Raw genomic sequence first — 25,430 nt, 5'->3', positions numbered from 1 at the left:
AAGATAATTATCTACATAGTACATGTAGTTGGGGGAAAATTAACTTTGCTATCTTGAAAAAAAAAAGTGATTGGTTGTTTCTGGTACTCAGAAATCAGAATGCCATTTTGAAACAAGGAAGAAAATGGGGAAATTTCCAAGCCAGTTGAAAAGGAAGTATGTCAAAGAGTGTGAAGAAAATACTTGGATCAATTGTCTGTAGTTACCATGAATTGCTTTTTTGTTAACTGAGAAAAAAGCAAAAACAACTTAGCAGCTAAATATCAGCTAACTCTAAATTTGTTTATTCCTTGGTTCATTACGACATGACATCTGTCAAATCAATTCGTGTGACAAAAGCCACATATGCATTATTGATTCATTGTTGAAGATGCTTCTTTTTGCAATCAGATTAAAATAAGACACTAGTTTGGGCTTATTATTTTTTTTAATGTATTATTTTAATTTATTTGCTGGTAAATGAAATGCTAAATGTACGTAATATTAAAATATAGTGAAAAAATTAATAAAATGCATGACCTTCAAATACATCCTGTACAATACATAGATGGCTCTGTTCTGTAGAATACTATATTCTCACTTGGTATTTAGTATTATTATAAATTAAAAAAGAATTTCATGGGCAAACAAGTAAATAAAAAAGGTGTGTCACTGCACAGTTTTTGCATCTTGGAACCTTGGATTAGTTGCAGTTTGCATTTATAGAAGTGTATTTTACCAAGAATGAGAAGATGAATTGTGGTTTGAGACGATTCTTTTCAACCGAGTATTATATCCTGAACACTTGGGAGACCATCTGTTGAAATGCATTCTGGGAACCACCTCAAGAATTTTGTCCAGAAATTACGGGAGAAGGTACAATGATATATAAATGATACATTTTCAATTTTACAAAAAGTACACAAAGGGTTGTCAAGCAGTGGAGAATTAAATTTAAAGAGATCTGAATTAAAGTACAATAAGAAAATTATATTTTAATGATCTAGCAAATAATTCTTTTTTCAGGGTTTCTGTGGGCTTCTATTGAGGATGTGCTTCTAATAAAACAAATATGATATATGGAGTAAACACAACCAAGGTTCTTGTGATAAGTTAATCGAAAGAAAGTATTTCATGTTAGCATCTTGATTGGTCAAAAAAAAAATCATTAAAAATTAAATGCATTTTCTTTGTATAGTTTTAGTGGAAACCACTTTTCAGCAGACTGAAAAAAATGACAGATTTTTCTGGCTCCAAAATTGTATAGTTGCACAGTTTTTCCTTTTTTTCTCATTTTACAATATTTTGATTTTTTTTTTATATTTTTGATGTATACATGTCATAGTAATTACAGTTTCTAGGTGTGGCAACAATTGTGACAACAGATGGCACTTCTGATTCACGTCAGTGTACCAGATACCTCTCAGGTATATATGCAAATTAGCAATGGTATGCCCATATATGGACTTTGTGATGGCAAGCTGAAATCTTCAATAATAATGTTTCATTTTAGAATACAAGTGCATATTATCAAGCCACCTTGAACTTACAAGGTTGTTTGTTTAAAAGGATAATTTGAAAGCAATTTTAAATGTACCCAATTTCTGATTCATGTACCTCCAATACTCACAGGAGTTTTTTCTAAGCTTTCTTCGATTTTTCATTTGTATTCACGTTTGTATTGTAATTTATTTCAACTTCGAATGTGTTTGCATGTGTAGCTATTTAAAATATATATAGCCATATACTTTCTTTGATACTTCTATTATAATTATTGCATGTTCATGTTTATTAATTTAACTTTATTAGAGGGTCGACTTGGGGTATTTTTATAAGCTGTTATCAATTATTTTTATTTTCGTAATAATGTAATTTAAATAAAATAAATAAAAGGTGAAAAATGTAATCAGCTATTTTATTCGTCCGTAATTTTATTTTTTATAAGCGTATAAAGCATTTTCTACATTAAATGTCTCAATTCGTACGCAATTTCTATTTTTTATTCTTAAACACAAATTATCAAAAATAATATAAAATGTGATTAGGAATTAGCTTTATCTGTAAAGTGTAAAAACCTATTTTTTACTGTAAATGGAACTTTCATTTATTTCCTGTAAAAACGTAAAATGCCGTTTTTATTTCCTGTAACCTGTACCAGTTACCCTCCCCCCTTGCCCACCCCCTTTATTAATTTAACTTTATTACTCAGAGACTAAAAAGATTGTAATTTCTTTTCACACTTGAGGGCGCCACTCTGAGAGATTGAACCAACAGTAGTTATCCTACGAGTGTGGGAAAAATGCTACATGACATGACATGACATGAACCAAGAATTAATGGTTTGAAAATTATGTTCTAGTCTGTATGCTTGCTTGCTGCGTTCGCTGCAATTTAATATCGAAATTGATGTCAAAACTTTACAAGCAAACTTCCATCCAATCCCTGTTTACTCGTCTGTGCTCAAAACAAAGCCAGACGATGATTGGATTATAACGCAGCCGAACAATGGAATTATTGTAGAATGAATGTTTTCATTTCCATCGTCATCATCAATATCACTCATTCATACATTCAACATTTCGTCAAAAATATAATTTTAACCGCACATTGTAAATATCAGCCCCATTCTTCCCCCTTCCCAGGAAAAAAATAGCCTCTATAAAAACCCGTATTGGAACATGCAGCTAAAGATGGTATGATGTCAAAGTCGTAGAGCCTAATGCAATTATCTAGACGCAAATTCGTTCATTTAAGAATCAGTGTATTAACCTAACGTTTAAAATTAACGTTTTCAAATTTGTATATGTAAAATAAAATTTAATCATGAAAGGGTTTATCAATAGAAATTTATTTTACATGTTGCATTGATGTGAGCATTTCTTACCGATAGGGAACTACTGATAATAATTCAATGACTTCATTCACGTACCGTGGACCCACCCATTCTGTTCAACTCAACTCAGTGGTTCAGCTAGCATTCCTGGTACAAGATGGCGGATTTGTCGGATGATGAACTGTGCGAAAAGTATGGTATTACTTTGGACACCCTCGATGAAATTAAGACTCAATTTCAGGAGGTTAGTAATTTTATCTAAAAGCCCAATTGCTTACTGTGTCGTGTTTAACTTCTAATCGGGAATTGTTGGCTGAACAGTGGCTATGTGTCAACCTCGTCTCGCCCTCACCTCACGCAAGACCGGTCGGTATAAAAACTCGGCTTCTCGAAAGAGCACTTGCACTAAAACTGCGGGGCGCCTTTCGTATAAACATAGTGCGCACATCGTTGATTTGCGTGCATAGTAGAGGTTCTTTCGTACTATGACATTTTCACAAAATCATTTTATACATTTTATATTTCTACGACTCCCGAGAAAGTCTGTTATATTGTCTAAAATCCACGCCCTCCAACAACGACTTGTAACATTCTGGTAGACTTTTTGCGAGTGAGATTTTTTTAATTATTTCCTTCGTAAAATTTCTAGTTTTAAACATTCCAACTAAACCCGTTAATATCACAAAGATATTTTTTAATGAATTAATTTTATGACGAAAAATTGGAATTTTAATAAATAATACTTTTATTACGTATATTAAATACTGATATTGTGTAACTCGATTTGTTATTGTGCAGAACACATTTTCATGCTGTAACATAATATTGAATTCATGAAATATTTTTTTCATATTTTAAAAAAATTAGTAAAATGTTTCAAAATAATAATTTTTGACTTTTTTCTGTGTTTAGCATCACATGATTATGAATTTCAAGTTTCATAACATGATCTCACTTCCTCTCTAAGTTGTTATAATATCAACAGGAAAGTGTTAGCATAATTATTAATTTTAGAAATTGTTCATAAATCACATCACACCTGTCAGTGTGATTCCAGACATTCCTACAGCCTCAGATTTATATGTGACACAATAAAAACATGCCCTGTTTATTAGTTTAGGTGCCTTTTGTTTCCAGTGTGACCATATATGGTATAACAGTACCTGGGTTAAAGGTGGTATCCCCCATATGCCATGTGCTGTTGTGTCTTGACTCATAATTTTATTGACAGTTTATCTATACAATAAAAGATTCAGTTATCTTGGGCTAGGTTTAACCCCCAACTTTGACATTAACTGCCAGTTCACTTTGCATGTCTAACTGAATTAGTTCGTCTAACTGGAATGCATGAATGGTGGGAATTATTGATAGTTTCATTGTTGATGCTATCTTTTTAATAATTTAATAATAAATCTTTCAACAGTGCCATTATTTTATGCATAATGTGCAGTGATAAGACATTGCGATTACTAGTGAATGACATTTCTGAGACTGAAACTGTTCTCAATTTGTTATTCTGAGATCCACTGTTTGTACCATGAAATTTCCGCTATTTGCGAAAACATGTCTCCCGCAGTTGAAGCAGTTTACTGTTTTAATTTTTTTCCAATTTAGAAATTTTTTCAATTTGTCAAATGACCTTGGGTTGAGTGTATGCTCACCATAGTGGGGTCAGTGCACAGGTAAAGGTCAGTAGTTATAAGGAACTCCTACTTTATAATGGGAACGTAGGTTTTTTTTTTGAATGAAAACTATTTTCTTTGTTGAGACGCAAGGGTGTGATGCAAAGTAAATAGCTTGCAGTGTAAAACAATTATTTTACTGTATAGCAGTGATGCCTTAATTCTAAAACCCCTCTGAACTATTGTAAAAAAATCTATAATTTTTTGGCTACTCGTGATTTTTAGCATAAAGCTGTCTTTATGATTCATCTTCATTGTTCCTGCAGTTGAATAACAAGCTGAGTTGACATTATGACGGCCTCCTCCGAGTCTTCATTACTCATCAAAAACCTATCATTTTTATTTGCAGTACAGTATTCAATCTATGTATCACCAAAATTTGGTTTTAATTTGTGACAAAAAATACTAACATTTCCAACAATGATTTATTTTTTTAATTAGAATAAGCCATCATCAAGACTTGATAATTATGTTACCAAATAAAAATGGGATAGAGTGATGTTTTTTTTTCTCTGCTTTTGAATGGGGTCAATAAAAGAGTATACGTAACAAAAATTGGAATTAAAATGGTTTCATTTTTGCTGATAGAGAAGTTGTAAAAAAAAAATGAAATAAAGTGAACCCTTCCGGGGTTGTAAGGGCGATGGTCTTTAACATCTGTTGTTCGTTATTAACATATTTAATGTTTATGTTTACGATTTATTATTAGAAATAAAATACAGTATTCTAGACTAAAATAAAATGTCTGGGTTTTGCTATGTTTTGGGTTTATAAAATAAAATAAAAAAAATGTGTTATGAATATTATCATTTTCTGGTCATCAGTAATTTATCTCATCCACTCAGTAGTTTCAGTTAAATTGTGGAGTAACAACACAACAAAGAAATTATGAGGCTGTTTTTAAATATGCCTGTAAATTGGCAGACAGTTTTCCAGTCATTACTTTCTAGAACATTCATGCTTTGAGACCACTTCCTGCATAGAAATGGAACAATAGCATACAAGTGTAGGCTAGACTATTTATAAATATCACAACGACTCTCAGCTCTCACAATTTAAATGATTAAATTCTAATAATTCAGAATACATTGCTTAGATCTGTTATTCAGTTCATATTCTGTTTTAATGTGCTTATTTTACTGACTACAAAATGTACCAAATTTAAACCAAGGGAACGTCTAATTAACATATAGATTTAATTAGTCTTTTGATGAAACTGAATTTAAAACCCAAATATTGAAATTTTGACTCTGAATACAAATCTTATTGTGTGCATTGGTGGAAACTTGGGGGGAGGGGGTAGTGTGAGGGGAAAAAATCTTCAGAGATGTATCCATTTGAAAAAAAAAAGTGCAATACAATGAAAAAAATATATGTATTAAAAACCTCTATTACTAAAAGCAGCAAAATTGGTTCTCGCTTAGTTTGAGATTCTGATTGCAATTCAAATCTGTTGAACCATTAGTTTGTAGCAGCTATTACAACAACTTGAATAATCCATGTTATGATTCATCATGCAGTCCGGTGCCAATGTTTATAGTGTATTATGTATATAATGTCAATATATTCTATTCTTTTTAACCGTTAACCATGCAGAATAATATTAATGGGTACATACATGTGCCCCATGTTATATCAATATTTGATATACTCTTATTTTCCAGGAATTTTATATAATTTGTTGTTCTTGGTTCATTGAACTCTATTACCGTACCCGGTATTGTTATAACAAATTAATAACGTGACTGTCATTTATAGATTAGAAAGGATAGTTTTAAAAATATCCATTTCATCATGTGTTTTTGGTTAATTTGATTTGTTTTAATCCTGTACTGGCTTAAATTGTGAGTCTCAAGACGTAATTAGATTCTCACGAAAAAAACAAAACTGATAATTTTTACTGCCATTAAACAAATAATTTCAGACATGAAGTTATAATTTTTGTAATTTAGCAGTAAACACACAAAAAATTAAATCAGCCGTTGTTACATGTGCAAAATACAAAGATATTTATTTGCACTCGTCTGCAAACAAAGACTTTCAAAGTAAAAATCCTTTTGCGAATGGCTGACTAGCCAGACAGAGACGTGTTTGGCATTGGTAATTACATTATATTTATTCTGAGTATAGTGTTTCACCAACAACTTAGCTGGTCAGTTGCTGTCAGTGCCTCGTTTGCCACTGAATTTTACAGACAGTAGAACTAAATTATTAATGCTCTTGGCGATGTTCCATGCCTTGCTGGTCTGTATTTTGCATTTTCTTTATATCTAAGATACTTACCAAGTATTTTTTCAAATAAAAGAAAAACATTCAAGTTTCCTAAAAATTGTGCTTTATAAATATTCAGGGTTCGAAATAACAACTTTTTTGGAAGTATGCTGGGCTACCAGTTTTAAGAGTTGGTAATGCCATAGTAATATTGGGTAGTTCATCAGGTTTAGTAGGTACTTACACCCATGCAAAAAGTGTACATAGAAATAAATTAATGTCATTTGGCTTAATTTGTGTGGAACCCCCATAATTTGGGGACAAATTGATTTGTTTAGAAAATGAAACATTAATATTTTGTAAATTTCTAGTAGTCCAGGTAGGGTACTAATTCCGAAAATGGAAGCCCTAGGTCAAGATTTAAGTAGTCTGCGTGCCTTGGGCTTTTGTTAATTTCCAGCCCAATCTGGGAGGGGTCATTGTATCATGAGCCCAGGGACTGAATCATTGACACTTACACTATCCTGTAAATAATGTTTAATGGTAGTGCATTATACCTTCCCAATAGATCATGTCTGAATATAGTGGTTCACATGTGATGGTTGGCTGCATACAAACCAGCATTGCAAAGTCATCCCAGCCCATACATATTTAGTATATTACTCCACCAATGTTTAAAAACATAATACGTATTTGAACATCATACTGTCTGAGGGTGTTTGATGTATAATTACTATTTTATTTTCCATTATTTGGCATTGCTGTTAAAATTATCTTTGAAGGTCACGTTGTATTTTACATTGTCCTTGAATGATTAATGTTCAGGTGTTGAAACCGATAACTCTCTCGTTAGTTGGCTGCTTTGTCCATTTTCAGCTACATGTACCCCATTGTTGCCTTTATGGCTTTAATTTATTTTGGGTTTCCAGTTTGTTTAACATACACGTATCACCACGGTGTCTCATAGCTAGCTTGGTGTAAAGTATCATTGATGATGTCGTAGGTTATCTGAAGGAATTGACTTTGGCATGTTGCAATAAAAAAAAATGGCATAATTGCCATTCAGATATGCTATGTGTCGTTACTATTTGTTTTGGAGTTTTAAGGGTTTTAGGGGTCATCAGAGCATGTATGCAATGAGCATTCATCTTTGTAATTTATCTGAAGCATAGCACTATTTATATGTTAATAGAATAGTAGTTGGTAGTGGAATTGCGTGCCAACTCCATTTCAATAAAAATAAATTACGATAACTCAATGTTGAGCATGTACATTATTAGACTTGGCTGACATACTTTGTCTATTCAAAATATTTCTTAAATCCTGTACCCTGACAATATATCTGTGCCTGCCATACATTCATCTCATTCCCACGTGTGCTTTGATAGCTGACCTATATATTCAGTTTGTACAAGTAGGGCCCATACTTAATTTGCTATCTATGTCAAGAACTTACCCTAGCAACGGTCATTGCCATAGGAACTCAATTCAGTTTATTAAAATTTTGCAACTGGAAATTAAGAATATTGATGATGTGCTTAGAAGTATATTAAAAACCTTTCTAAACTAAACATAGATGAACAGAATATTTAATTGATCTTCAGTTTATCGAGTTCTGTTATCCAGTTTTCATGAGGTTTGGTTTCCTGATTTTACATTGGCTGGTTCACAGTGAAATCTGCTAGTAAACCTATTGTAGATATTGTTGCGAGGTGGTTTACTGTTAATAGTATTAGATTAGGTGTGTGTCAATTGAGGTACATGATTGTTGCTCTGGTCATTGGACAAAAGTCAGATGACCCAAACTACCCCACAATTGGTATGTTACAACTGGATGCAAGTTGTTCAGATTGAAACAGAAATGTGGTAATTTTGAGTTGCTTTGAGATTATATATTGTTTTCTCGCCAGGAATCATCAATCACTAATACCATAAGACTTGTCGTAAAAAATGGTATTTGCTCTATTAGAAACGCATATATTTACATAAATTACAGACCGAGGTGTTTCTATGGTTAAAATTATTTTGCAGCAGTAAACGTTTTACTAGTGTACCTGGTTGTAGCAGCAAAATTTAATCGTCACGAACACTAGTTAAACACTTTGAACACTATAAATTTTTCCAAACAAAATCAACTTTTCTCACCATTCACATTATAAACCCACATAATTTTTTAGCATGGAAATTGTCTATTTGGTTTGAAAATTATTAGAAAAATATATTTGTTAGCTCCGCTGTCGAATTTGTCGAGCGGAGCTTATCATATGAGTGATTGTCTGTCGTCCGTCGTCCGTGTCAATGTTTTACTTTTTCGACTTCTTCTTGAAAACTACAAGCCTGAATGCTTTGATACTTGGTGTATATGTACCTTGGGTAGACCTCTCTCAGATTTGTTCATTTCATGATCATATCTTCAATTCTCGAATTTTGGTGAATATTTTTGTCATTTTTGGTAAAAAGTGATATTTTCGACTTCTTGTTAAAAACCGCAAGTCCAATTGCTTTGATATTACATATATAGGTACTACATGTGGATCTCTCTCAGATTTGTTCATTTTGTAATGATATCTTCTTTTCTCTAATTTTAATGAATATTTTTGTCATTTTTGGTAAAAAGTGATATTTTCGACTTCTTGTTAAAAACCACAATCATTTATGGTGAAAAATAATATTTTTGAATTCTTGTTGAAAACAGCAAGTCCCATAGCATTGATACTATGCATATTGTTCATTTTCTAATGATATCTTCTGTTCTTTAATTGAAATGTGCATTGCTAACAGCGGAGCTATCTTTTAAATAATATTTTCGTAATATTTTTCCAAAATTTTGTCTCTAGACTTGTATTGTAGCCAAAAGATAATTATTCCTGTTTAGTTCCAAAATTATCTAAACAGTTTTAGATAAAATGAGCAAAAATATTGCACCAAAAATTTGGCGAGAATAATTAGTGCTCAAAGGGTTTGTATTTTTCAAAAAATTTTGTTTAGAACCAGATGGATATAATTCCCCCTTTGCCTTTTATCCTTGACCAACATTCAAAAAAATATGCAAAAAAATTTAGCAGGTTCATTATGTGAAATATGACTTCGCTGTTCAAAGGGTTAACCATCATATTGCAAAAATGTTTGGTGACAAATTTCTGAGCTTATCTGCTTTGTTCCCATCACCTGGAATAAATTGTGGTGTTATGTTACAGTACAAATGTATCCTCTTACTGGCATTCTATGTCTATTCAATGAACCCAATGTACTCTACCAGCTGCTCTGTAATTTGCATTTCACATCAGACATGGCTCATCATACCTGCTTGAATTATTTTTTTTTTCTGTTTTCTTATAAAATATTTTTATCATAAATTTTTAAATTTTCAACTTCTTTACTCCAATATGTTTCAACTTCCTGCAATAAAAAAAGTAGAAAATAGTTCCTGTAACACTAATAAAACCAGCTGATTATCTTTTAACTCGTGAGTAACGTGTTAATGCTAACAATGTATTATAAACACTAGGGATTGATTCAGAATTTTCTTTTCATCTTAAGAGCAAAAGAACTAGTTTCCATGGATGCCCTCAAATATAGGCAAATCTATTCCCATTTCACTCAATTTTAAATCTTTTTATGTTAATTTCCAATGAAGTCCTGATTTTTTTATAAGCTATCCGATGATTAGTGAATTTCATGAAGGCATGAATATGTTTTATGGAAATTTATAAAACATTTACCCTGAAGTCCCTTGTATTTCATTCAGACCCAAAGAATGTACTTTATTGCCTTTAAAAGCCAATTGATAATGCCAATTATCATACTCGCAAGTCTTTGTGGGTTTTCTTACTCATTGCCCAATTTACTGCCATTATTTCATTAAGTAATGATTAGTAAATTTTTGTTCAACTTTCATTTGAAATTTATGAAACTGCTATAAATGTTCATGCCCTCATGGAATTTACTGTAGACTGATCCATCATTTGATTAAATTTGGTGGCTTGAGAAATGTATATGTTGGTTACACTGAGAACAGGTAGTCAAGAATTCGGTGGCATTTTTAGGGCGTTCCCTAACTTGGTGTTTACACATGTACATGTATACATATGGCTTGTCTCCATATAGTCAATACAATCTCAGTACAAACAGTAACTTGTGTTGTGGACCAAATCCATGTAATGGGTTAGGCTGTAAAAAAAAAAAAAACGTGGCAGGGTGTGGTGCATTTTGAAATAATTGAACAATAAAAAAAAATCTAATATTATCGTGCCTGTATGTGAACCTCAAGTATGCGCAACTAATGGTGCAGAGTCCACAATAACCGCCAAGATCACATTGAGATTGGTAGAGCCACAGCCCCAAATTGTGTTCCATTCTCGTTCGTCATCTCTTCCCATGACCTATATAACGTGGTATTAAAGCCGATGAATGCTATGATGGGAAAGAATGAAACTTTATTTGAGAGGTTAAAAACAAGTCGCGTGGTTGTCTCTCCAAACGAGAGGTCAGTGGTCGCTTGCGTCTAAGGTCTATTGTTACTTCACAATTGTCAACGGTCATAATTGCAAAGTATAATCATTTTGAGCAACTCTTTGCTCAGCAATATGATATATTGTCATGAACTTTAGTACACAATTATAAATACTGTAGTATTGAAAATTGGAAATTCCATTAAATCAACACTTAGCTCAGATTTCCTTGTAAACAGACTAGAACAATTCGGCCACATTCCACTTGCATCGCAGGAAGTACAAATTAAATACTACACTTGTAATATTTGGGAAATGAGCCAATAACTGTAAGAACTTAGTTTCAATGACCTTATCAGTGATAACCTCTCATTAGGTCACTTTAAAAGGTTAGATGTTGTATACGAAAAAAACAAACTAATATACTCAGTTAAATCTTTTTCTGACCCACAACCTTTGCCATATTTTCGCAAATTTGATTATGAAATTAAACCAGTTACATAGTTGTCTTATCCTTTTCACCACCATACTTTCTCGCCCAAATTATTCTCCACTTTTTAGCTCCGCTGTTGACTTTGTCGAGCGGAGCTTATCATATGAGTGATTGTCTATCGGCGTCCGTCGGCGTTGTCCGGCGTCCGTGTCAATGTTTTACTTTTTCGACTTCTTCTTGAAAACTACAAGCCTGAATGCTTTGATACTTGGTGTATATGTACCTTGGGTAGACCTCTCTTAGGTTTGTTCATTTCATGTTGATATCTTCAATTCTCTAATTTTGGTGAATATTTTTGTCATTTTTGGTAAAAAGTGATATTTTCGACTTCTTGTTAAAAACCGCAAGTGCAATTGCTTTGATATTACATATATAGATACTACATGTGGACCTCTCTCAGATTTGTTTATTTTGTAATGATATCTTCAATTCTCTAATTTTGGTGAATATTTTTGTAATTTTTGGTAAAAAGTGATATTTTCGACTTCTTGTTAAAAACCAATAGTTCAATTGCTTTGATATTACATATATAGATACTACATGTAGACCTTTCTCAGATTTGTTCATTGCGTGATGATATCTTCAATTCTCTAATTTTGGTGAATATTTTTGTCATTTTTGGTAAAAAGTGATATTTTCGACTTCTTGTTAAAAACCAAAAGTTCATTTGCTTTGATATTACATATATAGATACTACATTTAGACCTTTCTCAGATTTGTTCATTTCATGATGATATCTTCAATTCTCTAATTTTGGTGAATATTTTTGTCATTTTTGGTAAAAAGTGATATTTTCGACTTCTTGTTAAAAACTGTATTAAAGTCCGATTGCTTTGATACTATACATATTGTTCATTTTCTAATGATATCTTCAGTTCTTTAATTGAAATGTGCATTGCTAACAGCGGAGCTATCTCGGCCGATAGGCTGCTTGTTTCTTATATTCTTCAATATTCCTTGAAATAAACCCTAATTTTGGAGCCAACAAATAAGATTTGTGTCAATTTTCAGTGTTGACTAAAAAAAATGGCTATTTTTGCCCTAATCTTCAAAGGAAAAGTGCAGACCATAAATGAGAATATTTGTGTTGAAAAAAGGGAATTAAAAGGTTAAATGATAGCTAGTATGGGGAGAAACTGATTCTATCTACCCCATCATCCCAAATTATAAATATGCACTTGTTAAAAATTCTTCTTTCAATCATAAATCATCTTTTTCTAAAAATATATCACTCTCTTCTACTCTATCTCTCAGGTGAGTATGTAACTATTTTAACACTACTAACAATGTGTCTTTTTTCTGTTCATTAATTTTAGTTACTAATTATTTAATATTCTCTTTGTAGGTTAATATTCTTCATTTCTTTTATTTAGTTGTCATATCTTTTGTTGTAATGTTGCCACCACCTTCCAATATAAACACTGCTTTGCTCTGACTGCTTTTGCTTATCATAACATAAATCCTTCTGAATCAGTAAATTTTTAGTTACTCCATATACTAATACATTTTATTTAATATTTCTTAGCTCACTCTCACTGGGTTACACAATCTCCAATTTGTTTAGTCATTTCCCATCTCAATTTGTCAATTTGCTTCAAGCTGCAATGTGAATCTGGTTGGTTAATCAAGTTAATTAACAGAATAGGGAATTAACTGCATTAACCTGCAAGGTTCTGCCATTTATATATAATACAAATCGTGATGATTTATATCACCTAATTATGCTTGGTGAAATCGAAAGTCTTGTTCGTGGAATCATGATTCATTCTCGGAAATTTATGAATATTTGAGATGCATTGGGGGAACATTACTATGAATCGTAAATTTCTATAGTCTGTACAAGCAAAGAGATTTCTCTGTTTTGGAATAAACAGTACTAATCAAAAATTCGAGAGATGTTTATTAGCTCCCAACAGCTTTCTCTTTCTAAACACACTCGCTGTCATCCTCAGCCTTTTTTTGGAATTTTCATTTTGTTGTGGTTGATGGTGTCCTTGTCTACTGTAAAATTATCAACTTGTGGACTTGCATTGACATGTGTATATTAATGATTGATATTACTTTGCAAGTTCTAAATTTGTAATAATCTTGGATGTAACCTGTCTTTGTTAGTGTTATGTTGTTGCCATGTAATGGTGTGTAATCACTCAGCTCAGATTTGTAATGCTCAGAATTGTTCATCAATTCTCAACATTACAGGAAATTGATTGATTGGGAAATGAGCTGAATTGTTACACCACTGTTTGTGTATTTTGTACAATGAACCATTGTTTATATATACCACACATGATTATACCACTATCATTTGCCTGCACTGCATATGCCACACTGTTATTCCACTTACATTTATTTCATGCATTTATTACATGCAAATCACACTGTTGCTTATACCACACATACAACATGAGTGGATATACCATGCTGACACTCTTATACCACACGTATTTATATTCCACAAATGCTAATACTACATACTTATACCACTCTTATTTACACCATACACCCTTTTATACCATGTGCTTTAATACTTCGGTTTATTTTAATATATTTTTTAATTTTATTTTTTGATTTGTTTTTTTCCTCTATTAAAAAACTTCCGACTACAATTAAAATAATAAGTCATTAATAAAAATAAAACTATTTACTTTATCAGAAACAAATGTATGACCCGAAAATCTAATTTCTTTTGACAAACTCGTACCAATGTAACCAAGTCTGTGGATATTTATGTATGTGTTTGTGCATCTAGTAAAACAAATATGCAACAACTATGGATCCTTAAGATTGCACTTTTCTGAAACCTAAAAAATTTACTAAATGTACGTTCTTCTGAAACACTCTCTCAGTGCATTTAAAATCTTATTTGGATTTTCTGGTCACATAATAAACACCTACTATTCTGCATATTCTTTGTTACATCTGACCAATCATCAATCAGATTAGCTTCTAATATAGTTGCGTTATGTTTGGATTGAAATGCGACTCTATATAGGTTTGCGATTTAATTGGAGTTTAATTAAACTCAATGCAATTCAACATCAGGTTTAATTAAATAAAAGTGGAAATAACATCATGCATCCTGTGACTTAACATAAAAGTGTTTGCAAAGCTTAGCGTTAGTAAAGGGGATACATGTAGGTATTATACAATTATTATACCATACCTTCTTCCTTTACTTACCCTAAGCTATGCAAACTTGACTTAAATTTGACTATAAGTATTAATATTAATTATGAAAAATAGGTGTAAAGTTAAATGGACATTGCCACAATGTTGATAATACAAACGCGCCCACATGTACACATACACACACACGCATGCATGCACACACTCGCAAGAACATGCACACGTACTCACACTTGTACATACCCTGGTCTCCATTGTGTTGTACTGCTTCTACCCCATGCAATGACACAGTAGAGTTGGCTTCATCTTCATACACACAGTTTGACTTGGATGGCAATGGCAGCATCACAACAAAAGAGTTAGGCACAGTTTTCAAGAATATAGGTATGGACTTACCTCAGTATAAAGTTAGAGACCTGGTGGCCTCGATTGACCGGGACAAGAATGGAATGATTGAAATCAATGAATTTATTGAGGTGAGTTTCTTTTTACTTTTTGTTGTATCTCTATTCCACATTCTGGCATTGTGTCAAATTGATACATCTGTACCAAAGGCCTTTGTAACTGTGTAATGTATGTAACTGTCTTATTGGTGTATAGTTTAGACAGATTTCGTGGTAATACCAAAATTTTTGTTATTTTGTTCAATGTACTAATCACTTTATTCTGTAAACTGTTTAATTTTTTTTTGCTATGAATTTTCACAAATTTGAGGATTTTATGGCATTCATGAAGAGAAAAAAAATTTGCTTAAAGTCGCTGTCTCTTAAATCCTTGTGTCTGTAGTTTCATGATTGCGATCCAGTCATTTTGTTGTCCTGAATAAACATGGTTGTGTGTAACTAAAGGCAATTTCTGTGAAACTTAATATTCTTATAGTGCGTGAAACTATCTGAACCCACACTCAGAGACTGAGAACTTGTTTTTTTTTTTTTTTATAGATTGGTTGTGTTTGTAGGTTTTTTTGTTGAATGACTTTGTTACCATTCACAAATAAACATTTATTCCATGTTTTCTTCCAAAATTATGATTATTTATGAAAATTAGGTGTCTATTTGCAGAACAATTATAAACGTAGAAGGAGCACTTTGCTGGAAATAGTTTGTCATTGATGTTAAATGTATGTCATCTATAGTGTGAGGTTACTCGTTAGGAACTTGTCAGTGATCGTACTTATTGGCATTATTATACCTGTACTTGTTACTGGGCAATACACTGAGAAACTATTTAACTACTGAACAGCACTTGAACTATTTTGTTGAATATTTACAGTTTGCCGACTTTAGTATACATGTGCACATATCCATATTACAACTCAAAATACTGGGGTAGGTCTAGGTACTTTTGGATGAAACATCACCTCAGAAATATTAGTGCACTTGCATATTATATTTTATAACAAAACTGAGCTGGACTAAATCTTGGAATTGCTACTGAATCTTGTCTAACATGTACTAATTGTGTATTTGTCTCAACAGATGTATTCTGACATGAAATCTAAGGAAATTGCACAAACATTCAGACAAGCTATCACTAAGAGGGAAGGTATTGAAGCTAAAGGTGGCACATCATATGCTTCAGTGGAAGGCACAACACATTCTTTGTCTGAGGAAGAGCAAGTGGCATTTGTCGGTTAGTACGCAGGATCTTCATGAGATTATGCTTATGCAGTGTTCTCCCCAGCATTCAATTTGTGTGCGGGGCCGCCACGCTGCTTTTCCTGCCCGCCACTGTGGTCTCGAGCCGCCACGGTGATTAGTAAGACCGCCACAGTGCTTTTTTCATTGTTCATCCTGTGAACTGTATTACGAAATATAGAAAGAAATACGTAGCTATCAGGGATCTTGCCACACTTCCGACCAAGACTATTGTCCGACGTACCGACCGACACACATCCTGCCAGTTGTGGATTATAATTTGTAAACAATAGACGTAGTCGCACGATGTGGTAGTGACTTATAAACAATACAAGTTAATTTTGTAAAATTAGCACCTCTTTGTTCGTAAGTAAATACTTTAACGATCGACGCAGTCTTTAGATTGAAAGCTAACATTTTTTCAAAATCAATTCCACCCCGATATAACATGGGCAAAGCGGAGTTCACGATCTGTTTACGCTACTCAAGAAAAAAACAACGTGTTTATTGCGTGATTGGGTAAAATACATTTGAACTTTTATCATCGCGAATCGTGTAAAAACTCTTCTTTCAAGACTTCTTTTACCTTTTAAAAATTGCTTATCACCTATTTCGAAAACCGTCATGCAGTTTTCATCTGAAATCCATACCAACACATCGTGCTACGACATCACTTTACTTCCGCAATGTAATTTTTATGATCACTACCATTCGGAAAAACTTCGGGTTCTGCTGGCATTACCATGCGGTATTCTGATTGGTTAATGGCGTTTTTGACCCATCGGGTCAAAGGACACATGCCGGTCAACTAATACGTCACAATTATCATGGCGATCTTTGTTTTTCACCGTAGCGATCGAGTGATCAAAAATAATCGCTCAAATTTTACGTTTATATCATATAAAAAAATAAGTAACATTTTTTCATGGCATGAATGAGTATGAGGAATTATTGGTATAACCGGTGTATAACATCGCGAAGTAAGTTAAGTCACGTCGTAACTTTGATGATCGTTTGGAAGTTTTATTTGTTCGTTCATTACTGTAAATGTAAACGTTTGAGAAGCTGATGGTACGAATAATGAACAATTTTTTGAAGGAGAATGGTTTTTGTAGTAAATAAGATCATGGAAGTCGAGAACATATTCCTGGCTGAAATGCGTTTCATTTAGCCTTTTACAATTTATTTGTTTGTTTTTAATAGTCTGCAGCATTTCCATTTCGATTTGACAATTTTTCATTTTTAAATTCAAACTCTTCTAAATTGTGAAACATAATATTTTGACTCCAATAGAAAAAATATTTGCACTGTGACTGAGCTCATTAATATCCCAAAAAAATAGTATTTATAACACTGTATGAAACAAATATGTGCCACATTGTTTTTGAAAATATATGTTGTTTGTTATGTGGATGTAAATGTGCTTTGGGCAATCTCTATTATTATGTAAATGATATGCAAATTAGTCCGCCACAGTGGTTTAAATTCCTGGGGAGAACACAATCTGATTAAAATAAGATCCTGGTTTGGGCTTTTTTTTTTTTTTTTTTTTAAATAATATCATTCATATTTTTTTCATATATTCTATTTATTTTTTTCAAAATTTATTTGCTGGTATTTTTTTGAAGTTTTGGTAATCGTGAAAGCCCACAAGGATCTGACCAACTACCTATACAAATCACGTTCAAGTCTCGTAGAATCAGCAACCAATCAGAACTCGTGTTACAAATCACTTTCTAGAGCAGGAGAAGCGACACAACAAACAAACACATGAACAATGGTGGACTTGTTTTTTTGCTGTATTTTTTCAGAAGACGTATACTAAGCTACATTGAACAGTGCAAATACGTAAGTTATCGCTATCGATTTCAGTAACCATTCACGTGCCTTGTTTTTTGAGCTGCCATTCACTAATTAGTATAGCTTAGAAAATGACTAACGTTATGCATTATTGATTTGATTGTAAGATTTCCGTGCCGTAACGAAACAATCATAGGCGATTTTAGTATGTGGTTGGTTGCACAGGCGCTCGGAACGTTTCCTGGATAATAAAAAAATGACCTAAACTGGGATCGGCATAGTTAGTCAGTCGCCGGTTCATTGCCGAAATCATTAGAACTTAAAAGACAAAAGGTCTCTGCCGAAATCTAGCAGGAAATAATGCTTATAAATGACACTAGTTATACAGGGTTGGCTTAAAACGTAGTAGCGGCAATTTTGGGCGTCTTTTATCATTTATAAACAATATTTTCTACTATACTTCGGCAACCAACCGCATACGTTAGATCGTCAACTTCACGTCCCAGTAACACATTATACTACTAGTAATTGTGGAGGTAATTGGTTTTGTATTTTTTCCACACAGATTAATCATGGCAACCCAAACAAACCTGTGTGCAGTTTGTGATTTGAAGTTCCACGATAATCCAGATATCTAATGTGATGTTTTACAAGATATACAATTACCATCATGGTCTCTATGTATACAGTTGGTGTTTTCATCGACCTAAAAAAGGCGTTTGACACTATAGATCACAAAATCTTAGTCCAAAAATTATGTAATTATGGCATTCGAAGTGTTTGGATAACAGGTTACAGCAGGTCTGTATTGATGGTATTAACTCAGATCTAATGAGTATAATTCATGGCGTTCCGCAAGGTTCAACTTTATTTATACTATATGTAAATGATATCTGTAATGTATCATAATTGTTAAAGGTTATTCTATATGCAGATGATACTAACATATTTTTATCTAGAAAATATGAATAATTTACACTTATGGTTTATGGCTAACAAATTATCTTTAAATATTACTAAAACTAACTACATGATTTTCTATTGTAAAAATGTAAACAGTGTCCATCCAATCAATGATGTTTATATTGAAAGAGTGTATCATACTAAATTCTTATGTGTAGAACTGGACTGTAAATTCCAGTGGAAAGAACATGTGAAAAATATTTAGTTAAAGTTGCTAAAAACTTAGGTATTCTTTAAAAATTAAAATACCTGTTAGACTCGTCTGTATTTAACCCTTATATTGCCATATCTTGTATATTGTTGTGAAATCTAAGGACATCCATATAAAACTACTCTAATTTGTTTATTTTTACTCCAAAAAAATCTATAAGAATTGTTACAAAAGAGTGATACTTTAGCCATACAAAACCGTTATTTTATAAACTAAATGTATTAAATCTAATTGAATTAAGAACCATGCTTGTAATGTATAATGTTTATCATAAAAAAGTCCCAGAAAACAACTTGAAGTACTTTACAAATACCCATGAAGTACACAGCCATAGTACAAAACATTTAGATTTCTGTATAAAATATAGAAGAACTACTCAAGTCAATGTGTATGTCATGTTATGGAATCAAACTTTGGAATACTACCGGTAGTAATATCAAAAATTATATTAAATATTGCTATAGTCAAACAAAATTTAAACACCTCTATGTAAAGAGTCTGTTAGATAAATACAATATCTATTTAATGTTTAACTTATTTTGTCAATTATTTACCCCTTATATTATTTACCAGAACCTTGCCATGCCAAAATCATCACATTCCCTATAATCACAATGTATACAGGTGGCAATGCTTCTTGTTGCCCCTTTTCTATAGCTGTTATATCTATCTGCTTGTAATTTTAATTTATTTTTGTATGTCACATTTAGTGCTATAGAAATAAAAGGCTTTATTTTGGTTATCATCCATATGTGTGATTTGTATGGGTTTTAATGACAAGCTTGTAAAAGCTCAGAATACAAATTGGAGGTGTTCATGATGTAAAAATAATTTGCACGAGTAAATTATCCCCAACAGTAATGCCATGTAGACACATCAATGTATAATATCCCTATCAAATTTGGTGCAAATCCTTTGATTTGTTCACAAAATAATTTTCTGGAACACGCCTTAAACTCACACTTGAGCCAAAAATGAATCATATAATTTGTAATAAACAATTATTTATTTACATTAATGATGTGTTTTTTTTTACTCTGATTTTAAATGCATACATGATCAACAAAGTGATATGTACATGTACATTGATTTATTCAGTTTGGTCTGCTTCCAAACTTTCATTAGAACATGAAGACTGTAATGAATCTGCCAGTACAGCATCCAATTCTAAACTGCACGTGACTCATCACTCTCTGTATTGGCACAGTAATGGACCATATATTTTTCTACACAGTTAGCATGAGAGTCGTAATTACTACAAGAACAGTTCCGTTCACATATATCACAGCAGTTGTGATGTGATTCCTTGTTTTTTAAAACACTTAAGTCTTTACTGGATGTAAAATCTTCAAATAATTTAACTCTCCTACAAAGAGTATCATTTTTGACATAACTTTTCAGTTCTGGACCACAGTCCCTCTATCCCCGGTCTAGAAACGGTCATTGTATTAGGTGTGAATTGGTCTCCTTCCCTGGCAAAGGCGCATTGCGAGTGTGGGCAAAGCATTGTCACGTGATCAGTACGTGATTTGACATCGTCAGTGTTATGTATTTTTTTTACAACTTAGTTGTTTATTACAGAATTCGTACTTTTTCACATAATTTTTTAATCAGGATATCTGTATAAGGTCATATTTTAGCTGGCGAGTAGTTCTTTAATTCATATATTTTACCAGCAACGACACATTTTCGTAACAAATTTTCATACCTTTACCCAGATATTTGTCGTTTTTGATTTTGGGGTGATTGAAATTAACTCAATTTTATTTACCATACTTCTCGGCGCGAAAACAATATTTGTCTTCGATTTTGACATTTTATAATCGAAACATATCATTAAAAATTGGTGGGCTGATTTGTTATTTGTTACACCGCATTTTATTAATGTTAAATTGAGCGATTTTTATGGATGCTTTTTAGATCGTAAATGCAAATGGCGACGTTTTAAATGACAATGTACTCAATTCTGTGCTAAAAAAATCATTTATATACAATCATTGAAGCATTGTTATATACTTTTACATAGAATAAAGTCATTAGTTGTTGTATAGTTGACTTGAACTGTTATGAACCCCCCAAGAATCAGAAATATCACAGGTTTTTCGATCGACTACGTTAACATGAACGACGCCATTTTGACAAGATTTTTTTAGCGATGTCAGCATGTTGGCACGCCAAGTTTTTTCCCTATTAAAACGAGAACATTAACATAATTCCCGATATTAATCTTTGAATTGCAGGAACTGGATGTTTATGAGTTGGTAGGCTGGTGGTGATGCATATCAGGGTTCAAAAAACCCAAATTTCATAGTGATAATTTTGTTTACATGTTTGTTTACGTTGTGGTTGCCCGAATTTGAAGTCAAAGTGAAGTCATACAATGAGGTATCGCTTTGCATGACGGTAACTTTTGAAGGTATTGTAATCTGTCTGACTTCCTGACTCCCTCGGCCCGCGTGTGAACGGTTTGTTTACCCGCACTGCGGTTCAAGACAAAAAAACGCTAGTCGTTTCCAGACCGGGGATAGAGGGACTGTGTCTGGACAATGTCGCGTAACATTCCACCGTGATAAAATAACGTGGCATGAGATGGTTTACCATCTCTTCCAACTCTGCCAGATTCTTGTATATAGCTCTCGAGATCAAATGATGGCCCATAGTGAAGTACATGGTATATTGATTTCATGTCAATGCCCAAGAGCTGTTGTACAAAAAATAATCTCAAAATTAGAAGTAGATAATTTAGTAAACTCTTTTAAGTGTGATTCCTGGACTATATTATCCGTCTCGCTGTAATTGAGGGTATTCCTCCTTAAAAAAAAAATAATAAGTGTTTCTGTTGCATCAATAGATGAACAGTTTACTATTGTCCTTTGGGATTCATGTAGATCTTCTCGTAGCTTGTCGACCATTCAATAAAATGATGATGGGATATCTCGTTGAATCTTCAAAACAGATAGTCTGATATTATCTGTTTGGGCAAATATTTACAACTTTGCAGTCTGCATAATTAAATTTTCCTTAATCTGATTTTGCAGACATTTTGATGCTGTTGCTGTTAATGCAAAAACTCCGACACCAGGAAAAAAACGATCTCAGTTCCCCAGTTCGGGATGCCCCTTCTTGTGCCTTTCGTCTGCTTTTGTTACTTGCATCAGATTTTTCACCCCTGTTAAATTGATCAAAAAAATTATGCTAAATTTAGATGTTAAAGAGATTCATGTTGAATTCAAGATTAGGTCATGTTTGTCATAGTTTTATCATTATCGGTACTGGGCCATCAGAATACTCAAAATAAAATAAATAAAATCGAGATTACAAGAGTCCAAAATGTGGTACATGTATATGGTGATAATGTTTTTGTTTGTTTTTTCACTTGTTTCTCAAAAAAATCTCTGACATAGGATGAAAAAATTGTATATTAATATAGTGTTACAAATCCTAATATTGTTGAAAAATTTCATAAAATTTACATAAGAATTTAGTCAGTTTCCAGATTATATATACAATGGAAGTTCTTTCCCATGATGCAGTGAGTGGTTTAGAATTACAGATCGACTCAAAATGCCTCTAGTGTCAATTATGGAAATAACATGCATACAAATTTTACAAGCAAGCATACAAGCAATATACTTACCACTTTTGAATAGTATGAACTTCATCAACTACCAATAATACAATCTTATCACCATGATGTTGATGTAGCATGTCTATGAAGGTGTGCTTTGTTTCTTTGGGGTACCATATATATAGGTTGGCAACTTTCTATCAATCTGGATATCTCTGGCCATTTTTGCACTAAATCCCAACAAAGTCAAACTGTCTATCTGGAAGAATTACCAATTAATCAATCACTTAGAAACTAATCACCAAGATATTAAAATAATAACAGGAAGTATAGATTTCGAAATGAGATGAACCAGTCAAATTAAACAATTTCCAGTGACAGTAGAGGATAGAGGGACTGTGACTTGGTCTTTCATTAATGAGACAGGAGGCGACAATATTAAAACACAATCTCCTTGTATCTTTGTTAATGTGACTAACATGAGTGGTAGGCGACTGACTAATTATGTCGATTCTACTTTAGATCATTTTTTATTATCCAAGAAACGTTCCGAGCGCCTGTGAATAACACTGTTGTTTTTATTTATATCCACACAAGTACGCATTTTCGCCTATATAAATATTGTTACTTGACTAAACGTCCACCAATACCCGACATAGTTCAATCATAATAGGAAACATGTCATATTCAACAAATACTCACCTCATGGTCAATTATTTGTTCCGAGTTTCTCGCTCGATTGGCCGGTAAGCGCCGCCATTTTTTTCATTTTTTTTTGTGACCACTTCATGCGCACGCGCAAAGTGCATCACCATGTTTTCGTAAGGCGCTCTGTGATTGGTTGACTAATCCCGTCAGCGGAGAGGTACTTGAACGCGATTTGTATAGGTAGTTGGTCAGATCCTTGTGGGCTTTCGCGATTACCAAAACTTAAAAAAAATACCAGCAAATAAATTTTGAAAAAAAATAATAGAATATATGAAAAAAATATTAATGATATTATTTTAACAAAAAAAAAAAAAAAAAAAAAAAGCCCAAACTAGGATCTTATTTTAATCAGATTGGGGAGAACACTGCTTATGGCATATTTGTCTTTAAACTTCTGCAGCGCATTGTAGATATTTGATGCATCTAGTTTATACTATTTTTCAGATTTAATTTATTTTTTATATTCTCAGATTATATTAATTCTAACATGGCTGATGATCCTGATCTGAAAGACAAACTACCCATGAAACATGGCAAGGAACTATTCAAAAGTGTTGGTGATGGAATCATGCTATGGTAAGCAAGCCATCATATAACATAAATTAAATGATTTGTTTTGGGTTAATCAAAGTTGTTCAACATAGAGTTTGAGCTAGCGTTGGACAGTGTAATGCAATACCAAAGTCTGGTCTAGTTTCAACCTTGGTGAACTGACTGTCTGTTGTCCTTTTTTGGCAAAAGTCTAGTGTTTTTAGCTCCGCTGTTGACTTTGTCGAGCGGAGCTTATCATATGAGTGATTGTCCGTCGTCGTCCGTGTCAATGTTTTACTTTTTAGTCCCCGTTCGGACATAGTCCGAAAACAGGGACTTATGTTTTGCCCTGTGTGCGTCCATGCGTGTGTCCGTGATCACCTGTATCTCGAACATGCATGGACTGATCAAGTTCAAACTTTACTTGTACATCACACATTATATGGGACATATGCACATGCATTTTTTTCATGATCCGATTAACGATAGTCGAATAGCAGCCATTTTAAGGCCGAAAATGCATCAAAATCACATATTTTCACCATTCCGGACCCGGATCTCAGTTATGCATGGACGGATTTTGTTCAAATTTGGTACATACATTAAACATAATAGAACCTTGATGCATGTCATTTTTTTTTTTTGGGATCGGGTTTGAAATGGCAGACTGGCGGCCATTTTGTTTTAAAGAATTCAGTTCTGGATCCGTATTTGAGACATGTCTGGATTGATAGAGTTCAAACTTCACACACACAAGGTACATCATGTCACAAATATGTATGTGCATTTGTTTCATGATCTCATTAACGATAGACAAATGGCGGCCGCTTTAAGGCCGAAAATGCATTGAAATCGCACATTTTCACCATTCCGGACCTGGATCTCAGTTATGCATGGACGGATTTTGTTCAAATTTGGTACATACATTAAACATAATAGGACCTTGATGCACGTAATTTTTTTTTCGGATCAAGTTCGAAATGGCCGACTTGGGGCCATTTTGTTTTAAAGAATTCAGTTCTGGATCCGTATTTGAGACATGTCTGGATTGATAGAGTTCAAACTACACACACACATGGTACATCATGTCACAAATTGATATGTATATTTGTTTCATGATCCGCTTAACAATAGCTGAATGATGGCCATTTTAAGGCCGAAAATGCATCAAAATCGCGTATTTTCACAATTCCGGAACCGGATCTCAGTCATGCATGGTTGGATTTTGTTCAGATTT

General features: G+C 33.0%; 1 protein-coding gene and 1 long non-coding RNA gene across 2 annotated transcripts in view; one reads left to right on the top strand and one right to left on the bottom strand.

The window, feature by feature from the left end:
- The first annotated feature begins 2,914 nt into the window (after positions 1-2,914).
- LOC100376120 (plastin-3-like) overlaps positions 2,915-25,430 on the top strand; it is a 37,774-nt gene continuing 15,258 nt past the window's right edge. The window contains exons 1-4 of the mRNA XM_002736566.4: positions 2,915-3,056; positions 15,096-15,251; positions 16,254-16,407; positions 24,133-24,238. Of these exons, the coding sequence (XP_002736612.1) occupies positions 2,970-3,056; positions 15,096-15,251; positions 16,254-16,407; positions 24,133-24,238 (503 nt within the window). The 5' untranslated portion in view covers positions 2,915-2,969. The remainder of the gene's footprint in view (positions 3,057-15,095; positions 15,252-16,253; positions 16,408-24,132; positions 24,239-25,430) is intronic.
- Positions 22,527-23,877, bottom strand: LOC144344813 (uncharacterized). The gene is made up of 3 exons (XR_014929958.1): positions 23,657-23,877; positions 23,024-23,213; positions 22,527-22,555 (listed from the first exon to the last, which is right to left on the bottom strand). It is a non-coding gene; the product is annotated as an uncharacterized LOC144344813 (long non-coding RNA).

This window comes from Saccoglossus kowalevskii, chromosome 7 (genome assembly GCF_978046115.1).
Source record: "Saccoglossus kowalevskii chromosome 7, keSacKowa6.1, whole genome shotgun sequence".
In the NCBI taxonomy this organism is placed as follows: domain Eukaryota; kingdom Metazoa; phylum Hemichordata; class Enteropneusta; family Harrimaniidae; genus Saccoglossus; species Saccoglossus kowalevskii.
This window is presented reverse-complemented; position numbering and strand designations above follow the sequence as displayed.